Source organism: Carassius carassius, chromosome 2 (assembly GCF_963082965.1).
Source record: "Carassius carassius chromosome 2, fCarCar2.1, whole genome shotgun sequence".
NCBI classification, from domain to species: Eukaryota; Metazoa; Chordata; class Actinopteri; order Cypriniformes; family Cyprinidae; genus Carassius; species Carassius carassius.
In genome coordinates, this window is record NC_081756.1 from 8,169,038 (window position 1) to 8,195,703 (window position 26,666).

The window sequence follows — 26,666 nt, forward strand, 5'->3', positions numbered from 1 at the left end:
AAGCTGCCCAGTTTTAATGCAAAATTCTGCTTACATTAGCAGGGCAATAGGGAAAGCAGCCAAAGAAAGCAAACATCATGATTTTACCCAGTAGCTCTGGTAAACAAGCACAAGTAAACAGACAAGCATCATTTACTCCAATTTGCTCAACACTCACAGGGACTGTGGTCAAATTCGGTGAAATGCAAGAGAAGTTTCATTGACATTGTTGAATTCAGTTACCATGCAGTACTGCATTGAATACTAATAATAGTACTGTATCCGATTTGGTTTGAGTATATTGTGTTTCTTTGCAATGGGCCAAATGGAAAACAGAGAGTCCACGTCTACTGAACACATTAGGAAAACTTTGAGAAAGTTCACCCAAAAATTTGAATTCTGTAATCATGTATGTACCATCATGTTGTTCCAAACCTGTATGACTTTCATTTTTTGGTGTAACAGAAAAGCAAAGTTTAGCTGAATGTGCCGGATGCCCTTTTCAACAAAGTAAACTGGAAATGGGACACTTTTGAGTGTCCAAAAATGAACAAAACCTCCATAAAAGTAAGATTTGTGCACTATATTTTAAAGCCTTCAAAGCCACCTTACAGATATCGTGTAAGGAATATCCGAACACATACATTTTTAATTGTAATTTGGTTGAAATATTGCCCTCAAATCTTATTAAGGCTTCCACATATTCAGATTTCAACATCTTGTTCAGTTACCCAACGTGCAAGAGCAAATGGACATCAAACATGTCTTTTATGCACTATTTCTGAATATATTCAGAACCACAAAAGAGATTTTTTAAAAGATTTTAGGTGAATTATGACTTGTCCCAGTCAGTCCACAAAAAGCTAATGACTTCCGAGGACTTTGAATATTGTGCACAAGTAATATGGACTACTTGTATGGTATTCACCCCTTTTCATCCTTCAGAATAAAAATATTTGCATTCCACATGGGAAAAGAGAACCACATGAGCACATCAAACATGGCCAAGGAAACTTTAAAAACAATGCAAAGTTATTCAAGCTGTAGGTGCACTGGAAAACTATTTGCAAAATTAATGCAAAATTAGTGCTAAATTAACTCTTTTATATATGCAAGTAATAATGTTAATTTCCAATCAGTTGGAAACCTTGTTTTTGGAAATCCTGCGTTTTTAACTTCCTAAAGTGGAGCCATGGTGAAATGGAAACTCAATCTCTGTCTTTCTGTGGATGCGGGCCCCTTTCTCTCTTTTGCTCACATACAAACACAGAACTGAGGTTAATCTGGCAGAATAATGACCTAAATATATCCCAAATCCCACACTGAAAAATAGACAGTTTTCCTATATTTACGGTCATTATTATATTATCTTTCCATTTTTATTTTTTTAGGAAATGTGAGCTGTGCTGTTAGAAACATCCAGAACGGAAAATCTGTTGGCATCAGTACCACCAAACAATAACATTATGCTTTTGGACACGCAATTAAAAAAGACTGATACTATGGCAGAAGGAGATGCTTTGGTAACTTCAGTGGATGGAGACTTGATTCATATATATTCAGGAAAATAAATGAATAAAACTGTAAAGCTTATTCTCATTGTGCTAATTCTCTTGTAAAGCATGTCAGAACAGGGCTGAAAAGGTCAAGAATTCTTTTAACTCTACTAAAGCATAAAAATACCATAATGTATTGATGTTTTTGTATTTTTAATGTGTATTTGATGTGTTTGATGTTAAAAATAAAAATAGTAAAAAACCTTTAATAAGAATAAATGAGCCTTTTATTAATATGGTGACATTTAATTTTATTACCATTTTAATTGAAATATTATTTATTATTGTGAAGTTTTATTATTCAGTTAAATGCTACTGTTATATAACAAAACAAAAAACACATATATATATATAATAAATATATTGATATATATATATATATATATATTATTAGGAAAATGCAGTATAGAAACCAGCTAGTGCTGGCTAGTTGCCTTATGGCAACTCTTATAATATAATGCACTGATATTTCAAACTCAAAGGGAGTTTACATAGCTTTAGTTAATTGATGTTCACCTGACAAATCCCGCTGATGCACATATCCAGAGAATCTGCTTTGCACCGAGTGCCGTCCAACACTTTGGGCGCCAGTTCCACCACCAGGCTTTTGCCCCGGGCTTGACATCGGAGTGCGCAGGGTGAAATAGGATCATATGTCACAGGTGTCCACTCATAGGTTTGTCCCTGGTACTTGATGTCATTGTGGGCGGAGCATTGTTGAGACCTGAAGTCACCTGACTCTGGAGGACAGTCCTGATTGGAAGAAAGACATGGGTAAGATAAATTTGGTGGCCACCAATAATTTCTCATATCTCTGGGTAGATTACTTACAAATTCAGTCTGTTAATGTATAAAAATTACATTATGTAAATTACTTTACACATTTTAGGTAATATAATCCGATTGTGTTTTTATTACTTTTAATTTAACAAATTTATCACATTGATTTGAATGGGATAATCTTGTTCCAAACAATTCATGGTTTGTGAAAGAACAGTAAGGAGTTCATAAAGTTATGAAAAGCTAATAATTAATTATTAAAATTAAACATTAAAAAATCCAAATTTAAACACTCATTAAACAATGCATAAAACTGGAAGTTTATCCAAACATATATTAGCACCAAACAAATTTAAAAGACAAGTAAGAGTTAGGAAGAATCATGTTAATTATAAATAATTTACTGCCATTTTTGGGTAATCTTGTAATCAATAAAAAGTAACTGTAGTCTAATTATGAGTATTGTAAAATGTAATATAATCTAATTTCATGTATATATTTTTTTGTAATATGATTATGCAATCCAGATCACATAAAATCAGTTACTACTCAGCACAATCTTTGACTATAATATAGTAACTCTGACATTTAATATGCCCAAAAATAGCTGACCTGACAATGTCACTGGAAATGTTATTTTCTACACAGCGAGATTAAATCGTGAATGTGTGTAACATCATAAAACTTATGCAGATGACTGGTTGCATAAACGAATGGTGACAGTGTAATTGAACTGTGGCAAGCCTCCATGTTTTAAAAAATAATATTTCCTATTTCATCTCCTGTGCACTGAAGAAAACCACAATTCTTCCTCTGCAGCTCGGGACTCTGAACTCATTTAATCATTCGATCGGCTCAGAACCCCCAAGTGCAAAGATCATCAGCGATGCATCTCAATCGGATAGAGTAATTACAAATCACAAAGGCTTCAATGTCAGGATCAGTAATGGAAATAAAAAGAACAATTTGATAATGAACCTCATCAACGGCAACTATAAAGCCTGACAGGAAGACCAAGCATCGGTTCTCACTGTTTTGATGGAAATGCGATAAATGTTATGCTGGGAATCTTTCCCAGATGGCTCTGATTGGAATTGTGAGTGAAGGAGGAATGTGATTCCAGATGAAAGAACTTCACGGGTAGAAAAAACACTAGCTTTTGATTCAAATGCTCTTTGTGACACACGGTCATCTAACAGCTCTCAACATGAGTATTGGCCAAATCATAGGACAAAATTCTGGTTCCATAATAATTCCATTAACATCACAAACTAGACATTGCTAATAGAAAATTTACTTCACTTGCATCTGTAAAAAAATGTACAAATTCAAGAGTGGTTAATGGAATCAAATTTCATGAAAATCATTTGGTTCCACACCATTTTTTTTTCATCAACTGATTGTAAAAAGGACCAGTTTCTCATTCCCACTTTCAAAATGTACATGACATGAGATGCTTTCCAAGAGAAACATCACATTTGTTTCCAAATTTTTTGTTATGCAAAAAATATTTCAATGCTTTTACGAGGGAATGTAAATATTCTCTGGGGAACGCAATCATTTTGCACGAGAACATAAGTTTCTTGAGGGAACACAAAAGTTTTGTGAGAGAATGCAAATATATTGTAAGAATGCAATGTTTCTCATGGTAATGCAAATGTTTTGTGAGAGAACACAACCTTTCTTGTGAGTACACATTACAACACAAGAAGACGGCAAATGTTTTTTTTTTCATCACAATAACCTTTTAGGGGCTCCGTACCCTTTGAAATTTTTCTGTTGCTATATTTCACAATGTTTACCAATGTAATCGCAGATTTTTTCCAAAATTGCATAGAATTATATTAAAAACTGCCTTGTGTATGTTGCTGTATTCTGTATGCTATTTTGGAAATATATTTTAAAATAGACTGCATAGTATATGTATAGTATTTTAGATCATTTTAGACATAACGCTACCTACTGTAACACCTAAACTTAACTACTTTATTAATTTTTAATAAGCAGCTAGTGTAGACTTTATTGAGGCAAAAGTCTTATTTAATAGTTAGCTAATAGTGGGAATTGGTAACCAAACTAAAGTGTAACCTGGGTTTAATTCACAGAGCCGTGAGTGTGTAACAGGACGAACAACCAAATTAGTCCAAATATTGAATGAACGAACTAGCAAGTTATCTGTTTATGAACAACAGGCACTCGTTGTTCTCGTTGTAAATCTGCTTCTGCAGACACAGATTGCTGTTGGGCCTCATAACATTAACTTACTGTGTTGCTGCATGTTCTGTAGCGGATGTTCCTGCCCTCACAGTTCCTGTGGAATAAACACAAAAACTAAATCAGATATGGTACAATGTCATTGTTCTTCTTTGTGGCACAGCCCCCTCCATCTTTTGTCTCAACAGTAATCATTTTTAGACCTGCTCCTGATTATACTCTCTTTAAACCGCTCACTTGTTGATAAGGTTCTTTTTCTGTTTGTGTGCTTCTTGGGAACATAAAATGAATGCATGCTATATAAAAAAGTAAATATAATAATATATTTACTATATAAAATACTATAGTATTTACTATATAAAGTAAAAAATATAATATATACATTATTTTCCATTGTGAAGTATTTTTCACGCAGACTGCCAGACAGGTAGTAACAACAACACTGTCAAGTATAAGTGCATTTTAATAATAAATAAAAAATAAAAACAGGAAATGATTTGCCATTTGTGACTCTCTCCAAATAACATGAATCCAGCTGTATGAAACACTGCGTTTTGAGAAGAGGATGTTTAAAGACCGAAAACTAGAAAAAAACAACAACAGGATATTGACTTTGTAAATGTTCAATTACCTCAAAACATTAGCCTATAATATTCCAGCTTATTAATTCCGCCCAGAAGAGCAGCAGTCACCCTAAACAGAAAAGGTTTGCGTCACGACTTCTGAAGGGTGGAAAGAAGATGCAACCAGACTGTTATTAAGATCTCAATCTTTCTCTGCAATCATCCGGCCCTTGAGTGAAACGATTTAGAATGAAATTCTAGCTTTTTACTGAATATGGCATAGTGTGCACTGCATTTCTTTAATGCATATGTTCCTGTGGCTCAGTGGTAAAGCACTGCATTGCGTTAGCAGCGCAAAAGGTTGTGGGTTCAATTCCCAGAAAACACACATACTGGTTAAAAAAAAAATAATAATGTATAGCCTGAATGCACTGTAAGTCACTTTGGATAAAAGTATCTGCTAAATGTAAATATAGCAAAGTACTGTATTTTTTTTTTTTTTTTTTTACAAATTAAGAGATTACTCCGCATTGCTATTGCTGTTGTCGCAAAACCTCACCATATTTGCTGCATATTTAATTCAGCAAGGGGTATCCAGTTATCAAAGTGGAAATAAAAAAGGCTATTTTGCATATTTAATCAAAGTTTGTGTAAAAAAAATAAAATAAAATTGTCAGATCAAATAATGAGTCATGCAAGATATTGCAGCTGATAATACTTCTGTCAGTCAGTGATTAATCACAGTTTGTTATGTTCCTATGTGCTATTTATGGGCAGGGTTATCTGAAATATAATACACCACATTGTGGTGGGAAAAAAAATGTGACATCAGATGCCGCTGTTACGGCTGTTGGTGTGTGAATGAAGGCACACAAGGAAGGAGATTTATAAACCGGTTCTTTTAATGATCGCAGCAGAATAAGGGCACATCCAACATAACCATACTATAAGATACAATACATTAACTTAAGATACAAAATCAATTCACGGACAAGGAGGAACTCAAAAGACAGGGTATTTAAACACGAGGGAAAAATCAGGTGAATGGAGACCGGTGGGGATTAATCAATTAACCAAACAAGAAAAGGAAGATGACCAAATAAGGGAACTGAAAGTCCATGTACATAACAGCCGCTAAACGTGTAATTAAAATTTAACATCTTATTTTTTTTATTTTTTTTGCTTGTTGCTGAAATGTTACACTGCCATTAAAAAATGCTGAGTCTGTAAGATTTAATGTTTTTAAAATAAGTCTCATGCTCACCGAGGCTGCATTTATTTTATCCAAAATATATTGTAAACAGTAATATAGAAAAAGTATTATTACAACTTAAAATAACTGTTTTTTTATTGTAATATTTTTTTTTATCAAATTCATTCCTGTGATGATAAAGGTGAATTTTCATCAGCTCCATTAATCCAGTCTTCAGTCTTCTGAAACAGGGTTATTAAAACTAAAACTAAAATTAAAACCAATTAAAAAGATGATTCCTTGAAATAAAATAAATATTAACTGAAATAAAATATAAAAAAATGTTATTTTTCAAGTAGTTACCAAGACCATATAAATCTAAACCTAATAAAAAAGATCAAGCCATAATTAATAATATTTTTTTTAATATATTTATATATATATATAAAACAAAAAACAAAACAAAATTACTAAAACTCCTAAATAAAAAATAAATAGAATCTATAATTGTCACACACCTGGACTCTTTTTGTGTGTTTTTGCCCCTGTGACCCAGTTTCTGTCTTCCGTGTCTGGTTTGATTAGTTTCCAGGTGTGTCTCTTCATTTCCCCATGTGTTCCATGTCCCTGTTAATTTAGTCATTCCATCCACCTGTGTCTTGCCTATTATCCCCTGTATAAATGCCTTGTCCTTTCAGTTCTGTTTGTCGGGTCTACTTGTCAACTTGTCTAAATGTCAACTCGTCTAAATGTCCACTTGTCTACTTGTCACCTGTTACTTGCCACTTGCCTCTTGCCACCTGTTATTTACGACTTACCTTGTTTATGTTTTATTTAATAAATCCTTGTTTCGTTTATCCCTCGACTCCGTGTTCCTTCCAGCAGCATAAGCCGTGACAGAAGACCCGACCTCAAAAAGTTAATAACTGCGTGTTTTCCCTCCGTTTTGTTTTCCGTTTTTTTCACAGTCTTTTTTCTTTCCGTAGTGTTTCATGGATCCCCTCTATCGCCCCGAATACCTCCTCCTCCTGCTGGAGCAGGAGGGACTGTCTCTCGAGGACCATACCAGACGGTTTCTCTGGCTAGCTAATGCCACCAGCTACCCGGACCACGCGCTCTGCACCTTTTATCACACCAGCCTGAACCCTAGGTGCAGAGCGTTGTCGCCCGAAGATGGTCCTCGGGAGGATTTCGCCGCCTTTATAGAGTGGAATCTGGTGAGAAATGGGTCACCTCTCACGGTCGGCCCAATGGAGGATCTCGCCAGGTCCACTCTGGACCCAGAGCCCAGCCTACAATCTCCCCACGGTACGAGGCATAAGCCCGAGCCCACCGATGACGGAGAGCCAGAGAGGGGTGAGGGGGTTTCCAATTCACCTATGCCAGATCCTCTGTTAAGCCCAGGAAGGGCTCCTGATCTTCCGTTAAGCCCAGGACGGGCTCCTGATCCTCCTGTAAGCCCAGGATGGGCTCCTGATCCTCTGTTAAGCCCAGGACGGGCTCCTGTTCCCCCGTTAAGCCCAGGACGGGCTCCTGTTCCCCCGTTAAGCCCAGGACGGGCTCCTGATCCCCAGTTAAGCCCAGGACGGGCTCCTGATCCCCAGTTAAGCCCAGGACGGGCTCCTGATCCCCAGTTAAGCCCAGGACGGGCTCCTGATCCCCCGTTAAGCCCAGGACGGGCTCCTGATCCCCCGTTAAGCCGAGGACGAGCTCCTGAACCGGGCTCCTGATCCTCCGTTAAGCCCAGGAAGGGCTCCAGCCCCAGAGCTTACTCCAATGCCTGCTCCTCCAAAATTCCCACCCTCCCACCCACTCCTGCCTCCTTCCGGATCCACATCGCCGCGTCAGTCACCAGAGCCATCTGTTCCGCCTAGGACCTCCGGCTCCTCCCCGTCACCCTGGCTCTTCGGCTCTCCGCCTCGGGCTCCTCCTCCACTTGCTCCGTTGCCGTGGGTCGAGTCCCTGGAGTCAGTGACCATTCCTCCTCCATGGCTCCTTCCACCGTCGGCCCCACCTTGGGCCGTTATGGCTGTGGCCTGGGTCCTGCTGGGTACCTCCTGCTTCACATCCTTCCTGTCTCCTCCCTGGCTCCTCCCTCCGTCATCTCCTCCCTGGCTCCTTCCTCTGTAGTCCCTGTCTGCTGGCCCCCTCCTGGGAGGCTGTCCTCCACCGGAACCTCCTCCCAAGTTCCCACCCACGCCTCCCTTTGTTGTTTCTACGGTGCGAGGACGCACCTACCGGGAGGGGGGAGTACTGTCACACACCTGGACTCTTTTTGTGTGTTTTTGCCCCTGTGACCCAGTTTCTGACGAGCTCCTGAACCCCCGTTAAGCCGAGGACGGGTTCCTGATCCTCCGTTAAGCCCAGGACGGGCTCCTGATCCTCCGTTAAGCCCAGGAAGGGCTCCAGCCCCAGAGCTTACTCCAATGCCTGCTCCTCCAAAATTCCCACCCACTCCTGCCTCCTCCTCCGCTGTCGTCTGGCTGCCCCTCTGCTCGCCCTCAGCCTACCATCATTGTGGTGCGAGCTCAGCGGGACCGCCATCCTCCAGCGACGCCTTGGTCGGCGTCTCCCTCACCTCCGCCTCCAGCCTCTGAGGCCTGGACTCCGCCTCGGCCCGTTGACCCGTCGGCTCCACCATGGCTCCTAGCTCCTTCCTCTCCGCCGTGGCCCGGCAGTCCGCAGGCTCTGCCTGGCTCCCTCGTCCCTCCGGCTCCGCCTTGGTCTGGCGTCGTCCATCCTATGCCTCGGGACTCCACTCCTCCGGCTCCTTCATCCCCTCGGCTACACCTCAGTCCTCGGTCACTCTGGCCTCACCGCGGCCTTCCGGATCCACATCGCCGCGTCAGTCACCAGAGCCATCTGTTCCGCCTAGGACCTCCGGCTCCTCCCCGTCACCCTGGCTCTTCGGCTCTCCGCCTCGGGCTCCTCCTCCACTTGCTCCGTTGCCGTGGGTCGAGTCCCTGGAGTCAGTGACCATTCCTCCTCCATGGCTCCTTCCACCGTCGGCCCCACCTTGGGCCGTTATGGCTGTGGCCTGGGTCCTGCTGGGTACCTCCTGCTTCACATCCTTCCTGTCTCCTCCCTGGCTCCTCCCTCCGTCATCTCCTCCCTGGCTCCTTCCTCTGTAGTCCCTGTCTGCTGGCCCCCTCCTGGGAGGCTGTCCTCCACCGGAACCTCCTCCCAAGTTCCCACCCACGCCTCCCTTTGTTGTTTCTACGGTGCGAGGACGCACCTACCGGGAGGGGGGAGTACTGTCACACACCTGGACTCTTTTTGTGTGTTTTTGCCCCTGTGACCCAGTTTCTGTCTTCCGTGTCTGGTTTGATTAGTTTCCAGGTGTGTCTCTTCATTTCCCCATGTGTTCCATGTCCCTGTTAATTTAGTCATTCCATCCACCTGTGTCTTGCCTATTATCCCCTGTATAAATGCCTTGTCCTTTCAGTTCTGTTTGTCGGGTCTACTTGTCAACTTGTCTAAATGTCAACTCGTCTAAATGTCCACTTGTCTACTTGTCACCTGTTACTTGCCTCTTGCCACCTGTTATTTACGACTTACCTTGGTTATGTTTTATTTAATAAATCCTTGTTTCGTTTATCCCTCGGCTCCGTGTTCCTTCCAGCAGCATAAGCCGTGACAATAATAGTATCTTAATAATAATAATAATAATAAAAAAACTGCTCAGAAATCATTCTAATATGCTAATTTGATACTCAAGAAACATTTCTCATTATTATCAATGTTAAAAGCAGCTGCTTAATATTCTGATACTGATATTTTTTCAGGATTCAGCGATGACCATAAATTTTAAAAGAACAACATTTATTTGCAGTAGAATTTCTTTCATTTTTGATTAATTCAATGTGTCCTTGCTGAATGAAAGTATTAATTTAAATCATCTAAATGTTACTGACCCCAAGCTTTTTGAACAGTACTTCAACCTAATTCATAATTCAACAAGTATGCACTGCATTATTATAACCATCAATGTCTGTTATTTCTACTCTTTAACAGGTGCTCTGACCTGTGTGCAAGAGATATTGCTTGGATGCTGTGATTCAGGATGAGTGTCTTTGTACGCTGACCACATAATCATCTGTGGAATCATTCCCAGAGCTTCCTGTAATCAGCAGAACGTAATCACAACACAAGCTGGCCCGTTCCTACAGCTCTTCTAAACTTCTACTGACATTAAACAAAAGGAGGAAGAGAGCCGAGGTTATTCCAGTAGCACACAGCAAACCCATGATCGTCTGCTTAATATCGCAAAAAACTTTATCTGTGCAAGGCATTTTTCAGGGGATGAAATGGCAACCATTTTTAAATTGGTTATTGATTTTGGATTTTTTTTCTCTCTGGTATAAATCCCCAAACCATGAGTCAAATATACTCAAGATCAAAAACCATTTACCATATATTTTTCACAATTGATAATAATGATTGTGTTTTGAAGACTGGAGTAATGAGTTTAGGCACCCATAGCATTTTAAAAGAATTGACTTGGCACTGGTATCATAAAAAACCCAATCGATACCCAACCCTAGTATTCTGTTTGAATATTCTTGGAAAAAAAAAAAGTAATCAGACATTAATCAGAAGCATTCAATTACAAATCCTTAAGAATAATTTTAACTTGAGGGTCAGCAGAGTATTTCCAATGAGATCCAAAGCAAGGCGTAATTGGCCCAATTGTTTTCAGTTGGATCTAACTGGTCAATTAGCTTTAAATGAGATTCATTTTCTACGTGCATTGCTTTATCTTTTGGCATCTACCCTCCTGCTATGAAGTAATGGGCACTGAGCTACAAAAACACAACTGCGTCCAAAACAATAAAAAACAGATATCAGTATTACTGTGCAGAAACAAATAAGCCATTCATTGGGTGATTTCCACGGTTTTGCTTTGTTTTTTTCAGTAAGGTCCTATACACCTGAAGAGAGCTATTTGTTAGAGGTCCCATTCATTTCAATGGCAGTTAGCATGTGACTAATTAATCCAGAGAAGTAGAAAAAAGATATCATGACAGTGTTGACTAGCTAATGGAACTCTCCATTTAAAGGGTATGACATGGGGGCAAAACAAGCAAGGATCAGCTAAATATCACTCAAGAGTGGAATTGTCTCCAACATATTAGCCAACACAAGCAATCTAAGCATTCTCGAGCGAGTAAAACTGAGTTGAGAACTTGAGAAAAACAGACACCACCGGAAACCTATGCAATTGTTTGTAAGGCAGTGTTCACTGTACACCCTAACAATCAAAATAATTAATCAGTTTGAGTAGGGAAGATTTATCTAAAAAACGTTGTTTTTATTTTGAGTTCACAAAACTGACACATTTAACACACTTTGAATTGTTTCATTGTTTTGAGTTTAATCAACTTGTTTCTTTTAATTTAGACAATCTTAAATTTAGCTGAAACTGGGCTGTGATGTAAAAACCTTTATTTATTATTTTATTGTGCAAGATTAATGTACACTGGGAAATAGTAGTGTTTAATGTTTTTCTATGCTAATTTAGATTTAAGTTTCCACTACTAAATTTTTTTAAGTTGAGATTATATGAATTTTTTTAGTTAAATGCATGAGTTAGCTTATTGTGTATCAACCGTGCCACAGAAGAGCATACGCAGCAAGGTGATATGGAGAGACACAGAGGAGACTGTTGACAAAGGAATTTTCGAATAAAGTCATTATTTGTTATTTTGTTTTCTTAGCTTATAAAAACTATTCTCATCACTTCATAACATTACAGTTGAACTACTAACGGCAGATGGACTATTCTGACGATGCTTTTCATACTTTTCTGGACCTTTTTCTATTTTGAACAATAATAGGGCCATATAAAATGTTCTTAATTTTTTTTCTGGTAATCAGATGAAGGCATAAAACAATTTAATTTATCCTTATCAAATAAAAAACCCTTTTATTTTTTGGCAAACAAAGTGCTGCACAATAGAGGTTCACTATTAAAATTAAAAAGAAAACAAATGTGATTATTCCTTTAAAAATAAAGATTTATTAATATTTAGAAGTAGTAGTAGTAGTAGCATTGTTGATACACCAAATCTTAAGCCTGCTAAATAATAACATATTTTTGACAGTTTCTTCACGTTAAAATACGTTGCACCATCCCCCATTCATTCATTCATTGTGGAAATTATGGCACCTTTACGCGTGATGTGAAATGCTTCCACAGATTTGTAGCATTAATATAGAATTTTACCTGAGCATTGCAAATAACACTTTGTTCTTGGTTCTTGTCAACAGTATCTCTGCCATGATAAGCACTGAATGAGTGACAGGTTTTCTGTTGTAACATTGCGCAAGGTGAATAAGAGGGTGGCATCTAGCGGAGAAGACTAATGAAAAGATTCACATTAATCAGATCTTCATTTAAATGTTTGCTGAAATAAATACCGGAAAAGATCGATTCACGGCTTTTGAGATTAATTACTATTACTATTAATAGCAATTATTATATGATGCAATCACACTTGTAGCAATATTTGTTAATTCAGTTAATTCAATTGTTGTTTCAGGGTTAGTATAATCTGATTTTAAAAAATGATTAATCGAAAAAAAAAAAATTGACCAGCCCTAGTCACAAGTCTCCCAGTTTTCATCCAAAATATCTTAAATTGTGCTCCAAAGAAAAAAGCTTTTACGGGTTTGGAATGACATGGGGGTAAGTGATTAATGACAAAAATTTTATTTTGGGGTGGAGTAACCCTTTAAAATCAATTAACAAGTACTAATACATATTAACTGATTACCTCATTTTTTTTAGTTTTGCCAACTTGTGTTTGGCTAGTCAAATTTTCTAATTTTCTTAGCACCACAGTGGTTACACTTTTCAGAAGAAACATCTGATGAATATTTAAGCATATTAAGCTGGAATAAGATTAATTTTAACATTAAAAAAGAGACATTTCACATTACAAAGTTTACGATTATGAAGTTAGCAAACTTTACTTTTTAGTTTGTGAAGTAAAAAAAAAGCCAATTAGCATTTCAAGATTATAATATAATACACAGAAAACACATTTTCCTGTATCAATGAATGATTCAATTCTCTCTACTTTATTTTAACGTAATGCATAATTCATGGTATGTGTAACATTTGAGCAACAAAACCTTTTTGCTTCCCTTTAGATGGAGAAAGTAAGACAGAAATAGAAGGGGAATTAGAAGGAGGGAGAAAGACAGACTGTTAAATCCAAAGTGTTTGTCATTTTTTCCATTCTTTCTGGAAACAAAGCACTTCTTGGTCCTGTCTGAGGTCAGCCATAACCACGAGTGGCCTGACATCACAATGACAGATATCTGCTGTTGACCACTGAAATCAATTGTTGGTCTGTCATATAGAGCACAACATGACAAACACTGATATTTGACAGGATGTTCACTATATGCTCTTCTCTGTGAAGGCAGATGACAAATAACCAAAAGACACCTGTCTCTAAACAGGAAAGTCAACTTAGTTATCAGAAAAGCATAATTTATTTGCAAAAGCCATTTACTTTGATAGAATGCTATATAATGCTAAGTGATTGGAAATCACTGTTGTAGTATAATGTTGTTTACATGCATTTGTTGTTGTCGTAAAGCAGTCTGCCGTTTTCGCAGAATTTCACCAAGTACAACATGTTTCTGGATCAGCATCCTTGTTTATCCTGGAACAACATGCCAATCAACCAATCAGAATTGAGGGATATCTTTTCAGGAAATATCTTTTTTAGGCTTATAATTAGGATTTGGTGCTTCTACACCCTTGTTTATCAGCTTTTATTTCCCTCTGATTTCAGGAATAATTATGGGTAGGGTTAGGTTTAGGGGTAGGGATTGGGAGAAGTCTGTATTTTTGGACAGTAATGTCGATCCAGGATCATCAAATGATGTTGATCCAGGAACATGTCTTACTTGGCAAAATCACGGCGACCCCAAAGTTATATACTCCCTGAACAGCAGTTTGGGTGGAATGTGAGAAAGAAACAGAAGCCGTTCGCCTTATTAGAAGTCAGTGTGCCATCAGAATGATTTTAAAACTGATATTTCAAGATTACACGCAGTGGCTCTAAAGGAAGGGTTAGTGTTTGAGATGTCATGAAGTTATGAATGCATATGTTTGCACTTGCTCACCCCCCATTGAGACACCTGCGCAGAGAATACGAGGCTCCACCTCCACAGGTACGAGAACAGTCGCTCCACGTGCCCCAGGCGTCCCAACCAGTTTCCCTCTCCTCATCTGAGCGTGTCGTTCTTGAAGACTGCAAGACACAAAAACACCAACATGTACTAAAGTGTACTACTTGTTTATGCTAAAACTCAAATCCCAATTCAAAATGCAGAATCCATTCTACATGGCAGTCAATGTTGTGTTATAAATGCATGACCAGGCAATTGTTGATGTCCTCTGTTGACAAATATATTTATTTACAATGGCTACCGTCAACTGCTTGGTTACCAGCTTTGTTCAAAATATATTCTTACAGCTTTGGAACAACTTGAGGGCGAGAAAATGATAGAATTTCAGTTTTGAATGAACTACCCTGACCCTAACCTTACTCCCATTCACACAAAGGACCACACTACAATGATAAAGACAGAAAAGAACAATATAATTGGAATCACTTTCAGAACTATTTATTCCAGCTGATAAATGATAAAATCATCAACAGCCAATCAAAAGCACTCAACTTGAGCTTGCGCTTTTAAAGAGGCAGACAACAAAACTGCATGGTGGTTATGATAAACAGAACATTATCGTGCATTGGTGTGGATACTAATATAGCCATCAGCAACCATTCATAGCACTCCAGTTTATTTTTCTATAATAGATGGATGAATTTGAATGACCAGGCAAATGATGTGTTCTGCACAAGTAAAAAGGCAAGACATTGCATTCTAATGAACTGTTGACAGCAAGAACGATAACTTAAAAAAAAAAAAAAAACGATATTGGCGTCCATACAAACAGACAATTACACTGTTTATTATAAGCACAACCTGCATTTTTGTCTTCTGCCATTTAAATGCTCAGACTCTTTAAAGTCGAGTGTACTCTGATTGGCTGTCATTCATCAGCTGGAAAAAATGTTTCACAATTGGATTCCAATGATATTGCTCCTGTTATCATTATAGTTGTGAGTTTTCTTTTAAATTTAGAACTAAAAATCTTTTTTTTTCTTTCTAAATCTTTTAAAATCTTTTTAAAAATACATCTTCATCATTATAGTTATTGCCCTTGGTGTGAACAGGCCTTCAGTTGTTCAGTGATGCCCTCTTGTAGATCTCAGGTTCTCCAGTTTTGCACTGAAATATCGTATCGCTCTCAATTGGGAAATGTTATTGCTTGACGAACATTTTTTTTCTTCAAGGAAAAAGGATAATTCATTCTCCAGTATTATTTATGTTTGGTCAGCCACCTATCCACTGAGCTCCTCCACTCTTCCCACCAGTAAATCCCTCTTGGACACCAGCTAGACACTGACCTTGAACATTAGCTGGGCTCCCAGTGCTCCAGAATACTTCTGCTTGATTTCTTTACCCACTCAAACTATCCTGTGTGTTGATACAATTTATACAGCAAAATATACTCTTGTCTAGCTATGACTGACTTTTTATTTGGTGTTAAATCAATTGAAGCACATAATTACCGAACACAACCTCCCATGTGTCTGCATCTGAAAGCAACCAAGACTGTATTTAAGCAATAAGACATGAGAGGTGTCGCATCTAAAACAACCCTGTTCTAGAATCTCATTCACGTAAGATTTGGGACATATAGCGCCGTTGTACTTCGGGTGTCCCGAGTTCTATCCTGGCTCGTGGACCTTTCCCGATCCTGCCCCCCTCAGTCACTTCGCTTCCTGTCTAGCAACTGTCCTATCCTAATAAAGGCAAAAATGACAAAAATATAAATCTTGAAAAAAAGACTTGCCAAACTTGACATCATTGATTCCACTGGTTCATAAACATAGTGCTGTTTCAAATATGCATAATGAATGAGATTCAAGTGCTGTAGTGGAGGGCACAATTTTCAGTAAATATCAAATTTATATATATACAGCATAGAACAATTAAGTAATGACAGAAATGTAATTTTTGGACCAATCTGTTTCTTTAAATATCTTATGCTCTCCAAATAGAGTGTACAGAAAGAAAAAAAGAAAAAAAGAAAAAAAAAAAAAATATATATATATATATATATATATTTTTTTTTTTTTTTTTTTTTAAAGAGGAATATTGTGAAATATTATTCCAATTTATAATGACTGTTTTCTATCTTAATATATTATAAAATAAATTTTCAGCATCACATGATCCTTCAGAAATCATTCCAATATGCTGATTTGGCACACAATAAATATTTATTATTATTTTTATCAATGCTGAAAACAGTTGTGCTGCTTTATATTTTTGTGGAAACCATGGTACATGTTTTTTTTTCAGGATTCTTTGATGAATAGAAAGTTCAAAAGAGTTGATCAGTTGTTGCATAAAAGTATCAAATAAATAAATAAATATCTTACTGTCCCCAGACTTTTGAATAGCAGTGCAGACATTTTTTAACAAGGCTCTCTGATGGATAATGTGCAGTTGTTCTGTGGGAAATATAGGTTTCTTTTGGCATTCTACAAATTCTTACTCATTTTCGTTTGGAAAATGTAACATCTCTGCTTGTACAGTTCTATTACCATGAATGTGTGTGTAGAGGCTTTCTTAATTTCAGTTGTTGGACCACAGTCCTAGTTAAACAGTCCGTCAGTAGTTGCCAATGAAAACAGACTAGCAGTGCAGGGCTTTGACTAGCTAGCCTTGCAGCGCTGTTGGGATGTCAGTTTTACAATGATCTAATGGTGATCCATTTCCCTGAAGACTGAACTTTCCAGTCAAGAGAGATGCTATAAATTGTCCTTAGATTGAATTTCAAATCCCTATTGTTTTTAAAATTACTTTCGCAGGTTCTTCCATAAGACTTCCTGACTTCTATATACAACCCGAATTCCGGAAAAGTTGGGAAGTTTTTTAAATTTTAATAAAATGAAAACTAAAAGACTTTCAAATCACATGAGCCAATATTTTATTCACAATAGAACATAGATAACATAGCAAATGTTTAAACTGAGAAAGTTTACAATTTTATGCACAAAATGAGCTCATTTCAATTTTGATTTCTGCTACAGGTCTCAAAATAGTTGGGACGGGGCATGTTTACCATGGTGTAGCATCTCCTTTTCTTTTCAAAACAGTTTGAAGACGTCTGGGCATTGAGGCTATGAGTTGCTGGAGTTTTGCTGTTGGAATTTGGTCCCATTCTTGCCTTATATAGATTTCCAGCTGCTGAAGAGTTCGTGGTCGTCTTTGACGTATTTTTCGTTTAATGATGCGCCAAATGTTCTCTATAGGTGAAAGATCTGGACTGCAGGCAGGCCAGGTTAGCACCCGGACTCTTCTACGACGAAGCCATGCTGTTGTTATAGCTGCAGTATGTGGTTTTGCATTGCCCTGCTGAAATAAACAAGGCCTTCTCTGAAATAGACGTTGTTTGGAGGGAAGCATATGTTGCTCTAAAACCTTTATATACCTTTCAGCATTCACAGAGCCTTCCAAAACATGCAAGCTGCCCATACCGTATGCACTTATGCACCCCCATACCATCAGAGATGCTGGCTTTTGAACTGAACGCTGATAACATGCTGGAAGGTCTCCCTCCTCTTTAGCCCGGAGGACACGGCGTCCGTGATTTCCAACAAGAATGTCAAATTTGGACTCGTCTGACCATAAAACACTATTCCACTTTGAAATAGTCCATTTTAAATGAGCCTTGGCCCACAGGACACGACGGCGCTTCTGGACCATGTTCACATATGGCTTCCTTTTTGCATGATAGAGCTTTAGTTGGCATCTGCTGATGGCACGGCGGATTGTGTTTACCGACAGTGGTTTCTGAAAGTATTCCTGGGCCCATTTAGTAATGTCATTGACACAATCATGCCGATGAGTGATGCAGTGTCGTCTGAGAGCCCGAAGACCACGGTTTCTCCAGATTTCTCCAGTTTCTCTGAATCTTTTGATGATGTTATGCACTGTAGATGATGAGATTTGCAAAGCCTTTGCAATTTGACTTTGAGGAACATTGTTTTTAAAGTTTTCCACAATTTTTTTACGCAGTCTTTCACAGATTGGAGAGCCTCTGCCCATCTTTACTTCTGAGAGACTCTGCTTTTCTAAGACAAAGCTTTTATAGCTAATCATGTTACAGACCTGATATCAATTAACTTAATTAATCACTAGATGTTCTCCCAGCTGAATCTTTTCAAAACTGCTTGCTTTTTTAGCCATTTGTTGCCCCCGTGCCAACTTTTTTGAGACCTGTAGCAGGCATTAAATTTTAAATGAGCTAATTAAGTGGATAAAATTGTAAAATTTCTCAGTTTAAACATTTGCTACGTTATCTATGTTCTATTGTGAATAAAATATTTGCTCATGTGATTTGAAATTCCTTTAGTTTTCATTTTATTAAAATTTAAAAAACGTCCCAACTTTTCCGGAATTCGGGTTGTATATATAAATATAAATATATTTAATTATGCGATATAAATATTTAATTTTGTGCTAAAGTTTAGTGAGTAACACTGTTAAATTTAATTACTAGTAAATGATGTAATTACAATTTTACTTAATAGAGCACAACAGATATATATACTGTTATTAAACTGAGGAGCCAGAGGCCATGATGTCAGTCCAGGTGTGTGAATCGGCAACAACGCCTGCCACGAGGGAGAAAGCCACGGACGGAGTGAACTCGAAGAGGAGCTGGTCCCATCAAGCCCTCCTTCATCCAAGGTTCCCTCGTCCAGCCCTGAGGGGGCTTCCGATTCTCCAGTGCCTACTTCTAGAAAGCGCCCTCCAGTGCCTGCTCCTCGAAAATGGACGCCCTCCCACCTGCCCCAGCCTCCTCCACCGCTGTCGTCTGCCAGCCCCTCTGTTCGCCCTCAGCCCAACATCATTGTGGTGCGAACCCTGCGGGACTGCTATCTTTCAGCATCGCCGTGGTCTGAGTCTCCCCCACCTTCGCCTCGGCCTGTTGACCCGTCGGCTCCACCGTGGCTCTCAGCTCCCACCTCTATGGAAGTAAAATAATGACTTATGTCTTTGAAACAAAAAAGCATGCTGAATAGCACTAACTGAAAAATAATGCATTGCATTAACAGTACTTGCATTTTAATGCCTTGAATTTCCAGGGCTTGCATTGTTAGGTCCTGAAATTTTATATAGTTGTTCATTTAAGCAGTGAATATTTCAATTGAAAATATTTCACACACCTTTTCATAATTAAAAAATCAATAATTCATATTCACGTTCCAGAATTCACTTCCAAAATATTAAATCGGTTAAAAAATACGATGTATAATATTCGACAGGTAAATTTCGGTCAATTTTATTTCACTTTCCAAATTCGCTTCCACAAATTCAGTGGTTAAAATTCGGCAGATAATTCGCCCTTTCACATCCGGGAGCTGCAGGAATAGCAGTAGAGCACAGAGGCATAATCTCCAACTGCTGTCAGTTGCTCACCAGCAGGTGGTGCAAGCAGCTTCTGATGAAGACCAAAGCAACAGGTGGATTAAGTAATACAGTTACAAAAACTGATCTGCAGAAATTAAGCATGCGCCAGGTAGAAGTTTTGATTATCGGGGCATGTGGAAAAGCTGATTGTGCGTATGTTTATTTCAACCTCTTTGCTGTTACCAAGTAAGCAGCATTCAAAGGAGATTGTAATGGTGTTTTACCCAACGCTGAATTACAGAACTAACATTACATCAAAGGAAGACACATATTGCTTTCGGTTGTTTAGTTTCCGTAACTTTGTGTCATGGCTTTTGCGTCGCTGAGCTGTTATACTGGGGATCCCCTCATGTCACACTCCAGGATTCCCCAATGACGAGTAATGCTTCTCAGTCAAATAATACTGTGATATAAGACCTCAGATCTCAGAATAGATTTCATTGATGATTATGCAAACTATATACAGGCAAGCAAATTGGGTCAAAAAGAATCCAATGCGCTGCATTTTCTTTATAATTGATTTCCATTACCGCTGATCTATAAAGTCGACAGTCACACAAAGATGTCAATACCATGATTAGTTTTAACAATATGCAACCAATTTATATTAACATAAAAAAATGAGTTAAAAACAATCTAGGTATATTCTGAAAATTTTAACTGAAGAAATGATTGACGTGCTACCGCACCCAAGGGACCGTCTGACAATTCCACTGACTGGGTTAAAAGGTCCAATGTGTTTTAATTAAAATTTTAAATAACACAGTCAAATTCTTAATCTTGTATTTCTCATAGTGATTTTCTACAGGTGAGATTTTGCCAATACCTCCCTTCATATATTTACAGTATACAATTATTTACATATTAAAGATCCCTGGAAAGGGTTTTCATGTTCCAACAGTTGTAGTAGGCTACATTGCTAGGTACAAGACTGACTTACTAGGGATGGGCGTTTTCCACAAATATCACATTGAAATATTTGAGCTCACAAAAAAAGAATATTCGAATATTTGTTAATTTAAATTAAGTTTAATGAGTCAGAGGTTATTTTTCAGCAACATTTGTTTTCGTCATTTTGAACAAGCTTACACACAATAAGCTTGAACATTACACATCGTGTTTTGTAGCTGAAAACCTTTAACAATGCGTGCAAACAAATAAAAGTACAGATTAAAAGCAAAAAATAATAATAAAAAGTGAACAAAGAAAAAACGTAAAGCAGCCTGCAGCAATTAGGCTATTGTACACTTAACTTTTAAACTGTCAGCAAATCTTTTTTTCTTTTTTTCTTTTTTTCTATTGTTTCAAATGTTCTTGTTAAGAAATACGGGCATGTAAATATGATTGGGGGAAAGTCGGCTCCTTAGTCTGTTAACACTAAGGCCGGCAGCGGAGAAAACGCGCTCTGACGGCACAGACGTTGTCGGGACTCACAAATAACGGTGTGCTAAGCGAATAAGTTTTGTGAAGTGCTTCGTGTTTTCGTTTCACCACTGAATGGGATCCTCATCTGGAGGAATACATGGCTCCAGCAAGAACTGTTCCCACTCGTCTCGGCTGGACTCTCTGTAATCATCGCTGAAGAACTGGCTCAGCCTTTTCCAACGAGTGGGCATTGCATCTTCTTCATCGTTGGTGGCGGCTGCATCCGCACCACTCGCATCAAGGAAAATGTTCTGATAATGTTCAAAAAAGTTTTTTTTTCTTACTTCTCTCATGTTTTCATCGAGAAACCTGAGATGTTTGTGCCGAGGGTCTAGCGCAGACACGAGAAGAGGAGTTTTCACTGCATTCTCCAATTTAGCTGTGTTTATTCGTTGCTTGAGAGATGCCGCAACAATGTTCTTGAATTCGGTCACTTTCTGTGATTCTCCACGGCATATTTGAAGTAGAAGACCGCAGTTCTTAGGGGGCGTTCACATATCGCGTCTTTTGCATGCTCAAGTTCGTTATTTCCAAGGTAGGCGCGTGGTATGCGCGCTCATAATGGAAGCGACGCGGTCGCGATGCGCACGCGGTGCGACGCGCCCGTTTTTCCAGGCGCGTCCGCACAGCATCGAGTTAAAAACATCTCAACTTTTCAGAATGCCACAAGCGCACCGTAGGTCATGTGACAAGAACTAAACATTCAGCTTCATCCTTTCCTGTAACAACGTTGAAAGCTCAGCCAAGATGAAGGAACTGCTGATCATAGCTGTATATGGATTGACATTTTGAAATAAATTTAGTAGCAGAGCTACTGAAAGCGATTTTTTTTCTTTTGTGCTGCAAATCCATTTATCCTTTGCTGAAATTTCCGCGTCTTCATGGAGAGAGCGCGTCATTGTTGCTTAGCCTCAGGAGCGCTTCTGCCCGAGCGCTTTGGAAAGAAGGAGAAAGTGGCGCGCATAGCCTTTTCCACGCATTATTAGGCGCGATCCGTGAATGGCCTCTTATTCATTCATTAATTATTTTTTTAATAAATTAAATAAATTATTTTATATATATAACGTGCACTTTTTCTTGTTCCGTAACTTGCGTTCATATCCTCATCTGTCTGTATATAGTTTGCATCATCAGTAAGATGTGAGTTTGTCTTTTAATCGCTGTCACTGTTAGTGCGCTGAGCCACGTAATGTGTTTTCTTTTCTTTAACAGATTTCTGAGGGAAACCGCGTGGAACCTTGAGCGTTCGTTCATATTTTACATCTGCTTAACTGTCTATATATTTTGCATAATCATCAATAAAATGTATTCTGAGGTCTTATATCGCAGTATTAGCTGACTGAGAAGCGTTACTCGTCATTGGGGAATCCTGGAGTGTGACGTGAGGGGATCCCCAGTATTAGCGACGCACAAGCCATGAACGGAAACTAAACAACCGAAAGCAATATGTGTCTTCCTTAGATGTAATGTTAGTTCTGTAATTCAAGCGTTGGGTAAAACACCATTATAATCTCCTTTGAATGCTGCTTACTTGGTAACAGCAAAGAGGTTGAAATAAACATACGCACAATCAGCTTTTCCACATGCCCCGATAATCAAAACTTCTACCTGGCGCTTGCTTAATTTCTGCAGATCAGTTTTTGTAACTGTATTACTTAATCCACCTGTTGCTTTGGTCTTCATCAGAAGCCGCTTGCACCACCTGCTGGTGAGCAACTGACAGCAGTTGGAGATTATGCCTCTGTGCTCTACTGCTATTCCTGCAGCTCCCGGATGTGAAAGGGCGAATTATCTGCCGAATTTTAACCACTGAATTTGTGGAAGCGAATTTGGAAAGTGAAATAAAATGGACCGAAATTTGCCTGTCGAATATTATACATCGTATTTTTTAACCGATTTAATATTTTGGAAGTGAATTCTGGAACGTGAATATGAATTAGTGATTTTTTAATTATGAAAAAGTGTGTGAAATATTTTTAATTGAAATATTCACAGCTTAAACGAACAACTATATTAAATTTCAGGACCTAAAGATGCAAGCCCTGGAAATACAAGGCATTAAAATGCAAGTACTGTTAATTCAATGCATTATTTTTTCAGATAGTGCTATTCAGCATGCTTTTTTGTTTCAAAGACATAAGTCATTATTTTACTTCCATACACCCCTCTGTCAATGTCAATGTCAATGTCACCTTTATTTATATAGCGCTTTAAACAAAATACATTGCGTCAAAGCAACTGAACAACATTCATTAGGAAAACAGTGTCAATAATGCAAAAATGATAGTTAAAGGCAGTTCATCATTGGATTCAGTTATGTCATCTCTGTTCAGTTAAATAGTGTCTGTGCATTTATTTGCAATCAAGTCAACGATATCGCTGTAGATGAAGTGTCCCCAACTAAGCAAGCCAGAGGCGACAGCGGCAAGGAACCGAAACTCCATCGGTGACAGAATGGAGAAAAAAACCTTGGGAGAAACCAGGCTCAGTTGGGGGGCCAGTTCTCCTCTGACCAGACGAAACCAGTAGTTCAATTCCAGGCTGCAGCAAAGTCAGATTGTGCAGAAGAATCATCTGTTTCCTGTGGTCTTGTCCTGGTGCTCATCTGAGACAAGGTCTTTACAGGGGATCTGTATCTGGGGCTCTAGTTGTCCTGGTCTCCGCTGTCTTTCAGGGATATAGAGGTCCTTTCTAGGTGCTGATCCAGCATCTGGTCTGGATACGTACTGGATCCGGGTGACTGCAGTGACCCTCTGATCTGGACACAGACTGGATCTGGTGGCCACGGTGACCTCGGAACGAGAGAGAAACAGACAAATATTAGCGTAGATGCCATTCTTCTAATGATGTAGCAAGTACATAGGTTGTTATGGGAAGTGTTTCCGGTTCCGGATTACCTAATTAATGCAGCCTAAAAATCCTTTAACGGATTTGGATAATAAAAGCATATTAGTATGTTATGTGTATGCCAGGTTAAAGAGATGGGTCTTTAATCTAGATTTAAACTGCAAGAGTGTGTCTGCCTCCCGAACAATGTTAGGTAGGTTATTCCAGAGTTTGGGCGCCAAATAGGAAAAGGATCTGCCGCCTGCAGTGGATTTTGATATTCTAGGTATTATCAAATTGCCTGAGTTTTGAGAACGTAGCGGACGTAGAGGATTATAATGTAAAAGGAGCTCATTCAAATACTGAGGTGCTAAACCATTCAGGGCTTTATATGTAATAAGCAATATTTTAAAATCTATGCAATGCTTGATAGGGAGCCAGTGCAGTGTTGACAGGACCGGGCTAATATGGTCATACTTCCTGGTTCTAGTAAGAACTCTTGCTGCTGCATTTTGGACTAGCTGTAGTTTGTTTACTAAGCGTGCAGAACAACCACCCAATAAAGCATTACAATAATCTAACCTTGAGGTCATAAATGCATGGATTAACATTTCTGCATTTGACATTGAGAGCATAGGCCGTAATTTAGATATATTTTTGAGATGGAAAAATGCAGTTTTACAAATGCTAGAAACGTGGCTTTCTAAGGAAATATTGCGATCAAATAGCACACCTAGGTTCCTAACTGATGATGAAGAATTGACAGAGCAACCATCAAGTCTTAGACAGTGTTCTAGGTTATTACAAGCAGAGTTTTTAGGTCCTATAATTAACACCTCTGTTTTTTCAGAATTTAGCAGTAAGAAATTACTCGTCATCCAGTTTTTTATATCGACTATGCAATCCATTAGTTTTTCAAATTGGTGTGTTTCACTGGGCTGCGAAGAAATATAGAGCTGAGTATCATCAGCATAACAGTGAAAGCTAACACCATGTTTCCTGATGATATCTCCCAAGGGTAACATATAAAGCGTGAAGAGTAGCGGCCCTAGTACTGAGCCTTGAGGTACTCCATACTGCACTTGTGATCGATAGGATACATCTTCATTCACTGCTACGAACTGATGGCGGTCATATAAGTATGATTTAAACCATGCTAATGCACTTCCACTGATGCCAACAAAGTATTCAAGTCTATGCAAAAGAATGTTGTGGTCAATTGTGTCAAACGCAGCACTAAGATCCAATAAAACTAATAGAGAGATACACCCACGATCAGATGATAAGAGCAGATCATTTGTAACTCTAAGAAGAGCAGTCTCAGTACTATGATACGGTCTAAACTCTGTCGTGACCCTGTAATCCACAAGCTCCGCCTGGCTCCCTCGTCCCTCCAGCTCTACCTTGGTCTGGCGTCGACCATCCTGTGCCTTGTGACTCCACTCCTCTGGCTTCGCCTCATCCCTCCGGCTCCGTCAGACTCCTTCATCCCCTCTGCTGCTCTGGCTCCACTGCAGCCTCCCGGATCCACATCTCCGCATAGGAGCTCCGGGTCCTCCCTGTCTTCCAGGCTCTTCAGCTCTTCATCTCCACCTCAGAATCCTCCACCACCTGCTCCGCCGCCATTGATCGGCCCCTTGGAGTCGGCAGCCATTCCTCCTCCATGGCTCCTCACTCCGTTGGCTCCACCATTGGTCAACATCATGGCTGTGGCCTGGGTCCTCCTACTCCAAGCCCCTCCTGTCTCCTCCCTGGCTCCTCACTCCATTGTCTCCTCTGTGGACTCTGCCGGCACCCTCACCTCCTCCTTGATCCACCCCCCCCCCATCATTGCTCTACGGTGCGAGATGGCACCGTCTGAGAGAGGGGAGTCATGTCACGGCCCAGGACACACTGTGTTGTTTTTCCTCCCCATGTGTCCTATATACCCTTTTAATTAGTCATTCCTAGTACCTGTGTTTTCCCATCATCCTGCGTTTATAAACCCTAGTCCATTCAGTTTTTGTTTGTGAAAGATTACACTTCTACCCATGTGTCCTGTGCTCCTGTTGGCCCCGTGTATTCCTTGAAGATAGGATGAAAGTATTATTATTTTGTCTCTTGTTTCTAATTTTCTTCTTGTTCAGGTCTGGTGAGTTTGCTGGCCAGTCAAGCACACCAACACTATGATCATTTAACCCACTTTTGGTGATTTTGGCAGTGTAAGCAGGTGCCAAATCCTGCTGGAAAATGAAATCAGCATCTTCAAAAAGCTGGTCAGCAGTAATAGCTTCCAAAATTTCTTGGTAAACGGGTGCAGTGACTTCAAAAAAACACACTGGACCAACACCTGCAGATGACATTGCACCCAAATCATGACAGACAGTGGAAACTTAACACTAGACTTCAAGCAACTTGAGCTATGATCTTCTCCACCCTTCCTCCAGACTCTAGGACCTTGGATTCCAAATGAAATACAAAACTTGCTCTCATCTAAAAAGAGGACTTTGGACCACTGGGCAACAGTCCAGTTCTTCTTCTCCTTTGCCCAGGTAAGACTCCTCTGATGTTGTCTGT

At 39.1% G+C, this 26,666-nt stretch overlaps 1 protein-coding gene across 1 annotated transcript in view; it reads right to left on the reverse strand.

The window, feature by feature from the left end:
- Positions 1 to 26,666, reverse strand: part of LOC132101440 (ADAMTS-like protein 3) — a 200,459-nt gene that overhangs the window by 75,589 nt on the left and 98,204 nt on the right. Inside the window, exons 4-6 of the mRNA XM_059506403.1 lie at positions 14,427 to 14,554; positions 4,581 to 4,626; positions 2,052 to 2,288 (exon numbers count right to left, since the gene is read on the reverse strand). Of these exons, the coding sequence (XP_059362386.1) occupies positions 2,052 to 2,288; positions 4,581 to 4,626; positions 14,427 to 14,554 (411 nt within the window). The remainder of the gene's footprint in view (positions 1 to 2,051; positions 2,289 to 4,580; positions 4,627 to 14,426; positions 14,555 to 26,666) is intronic.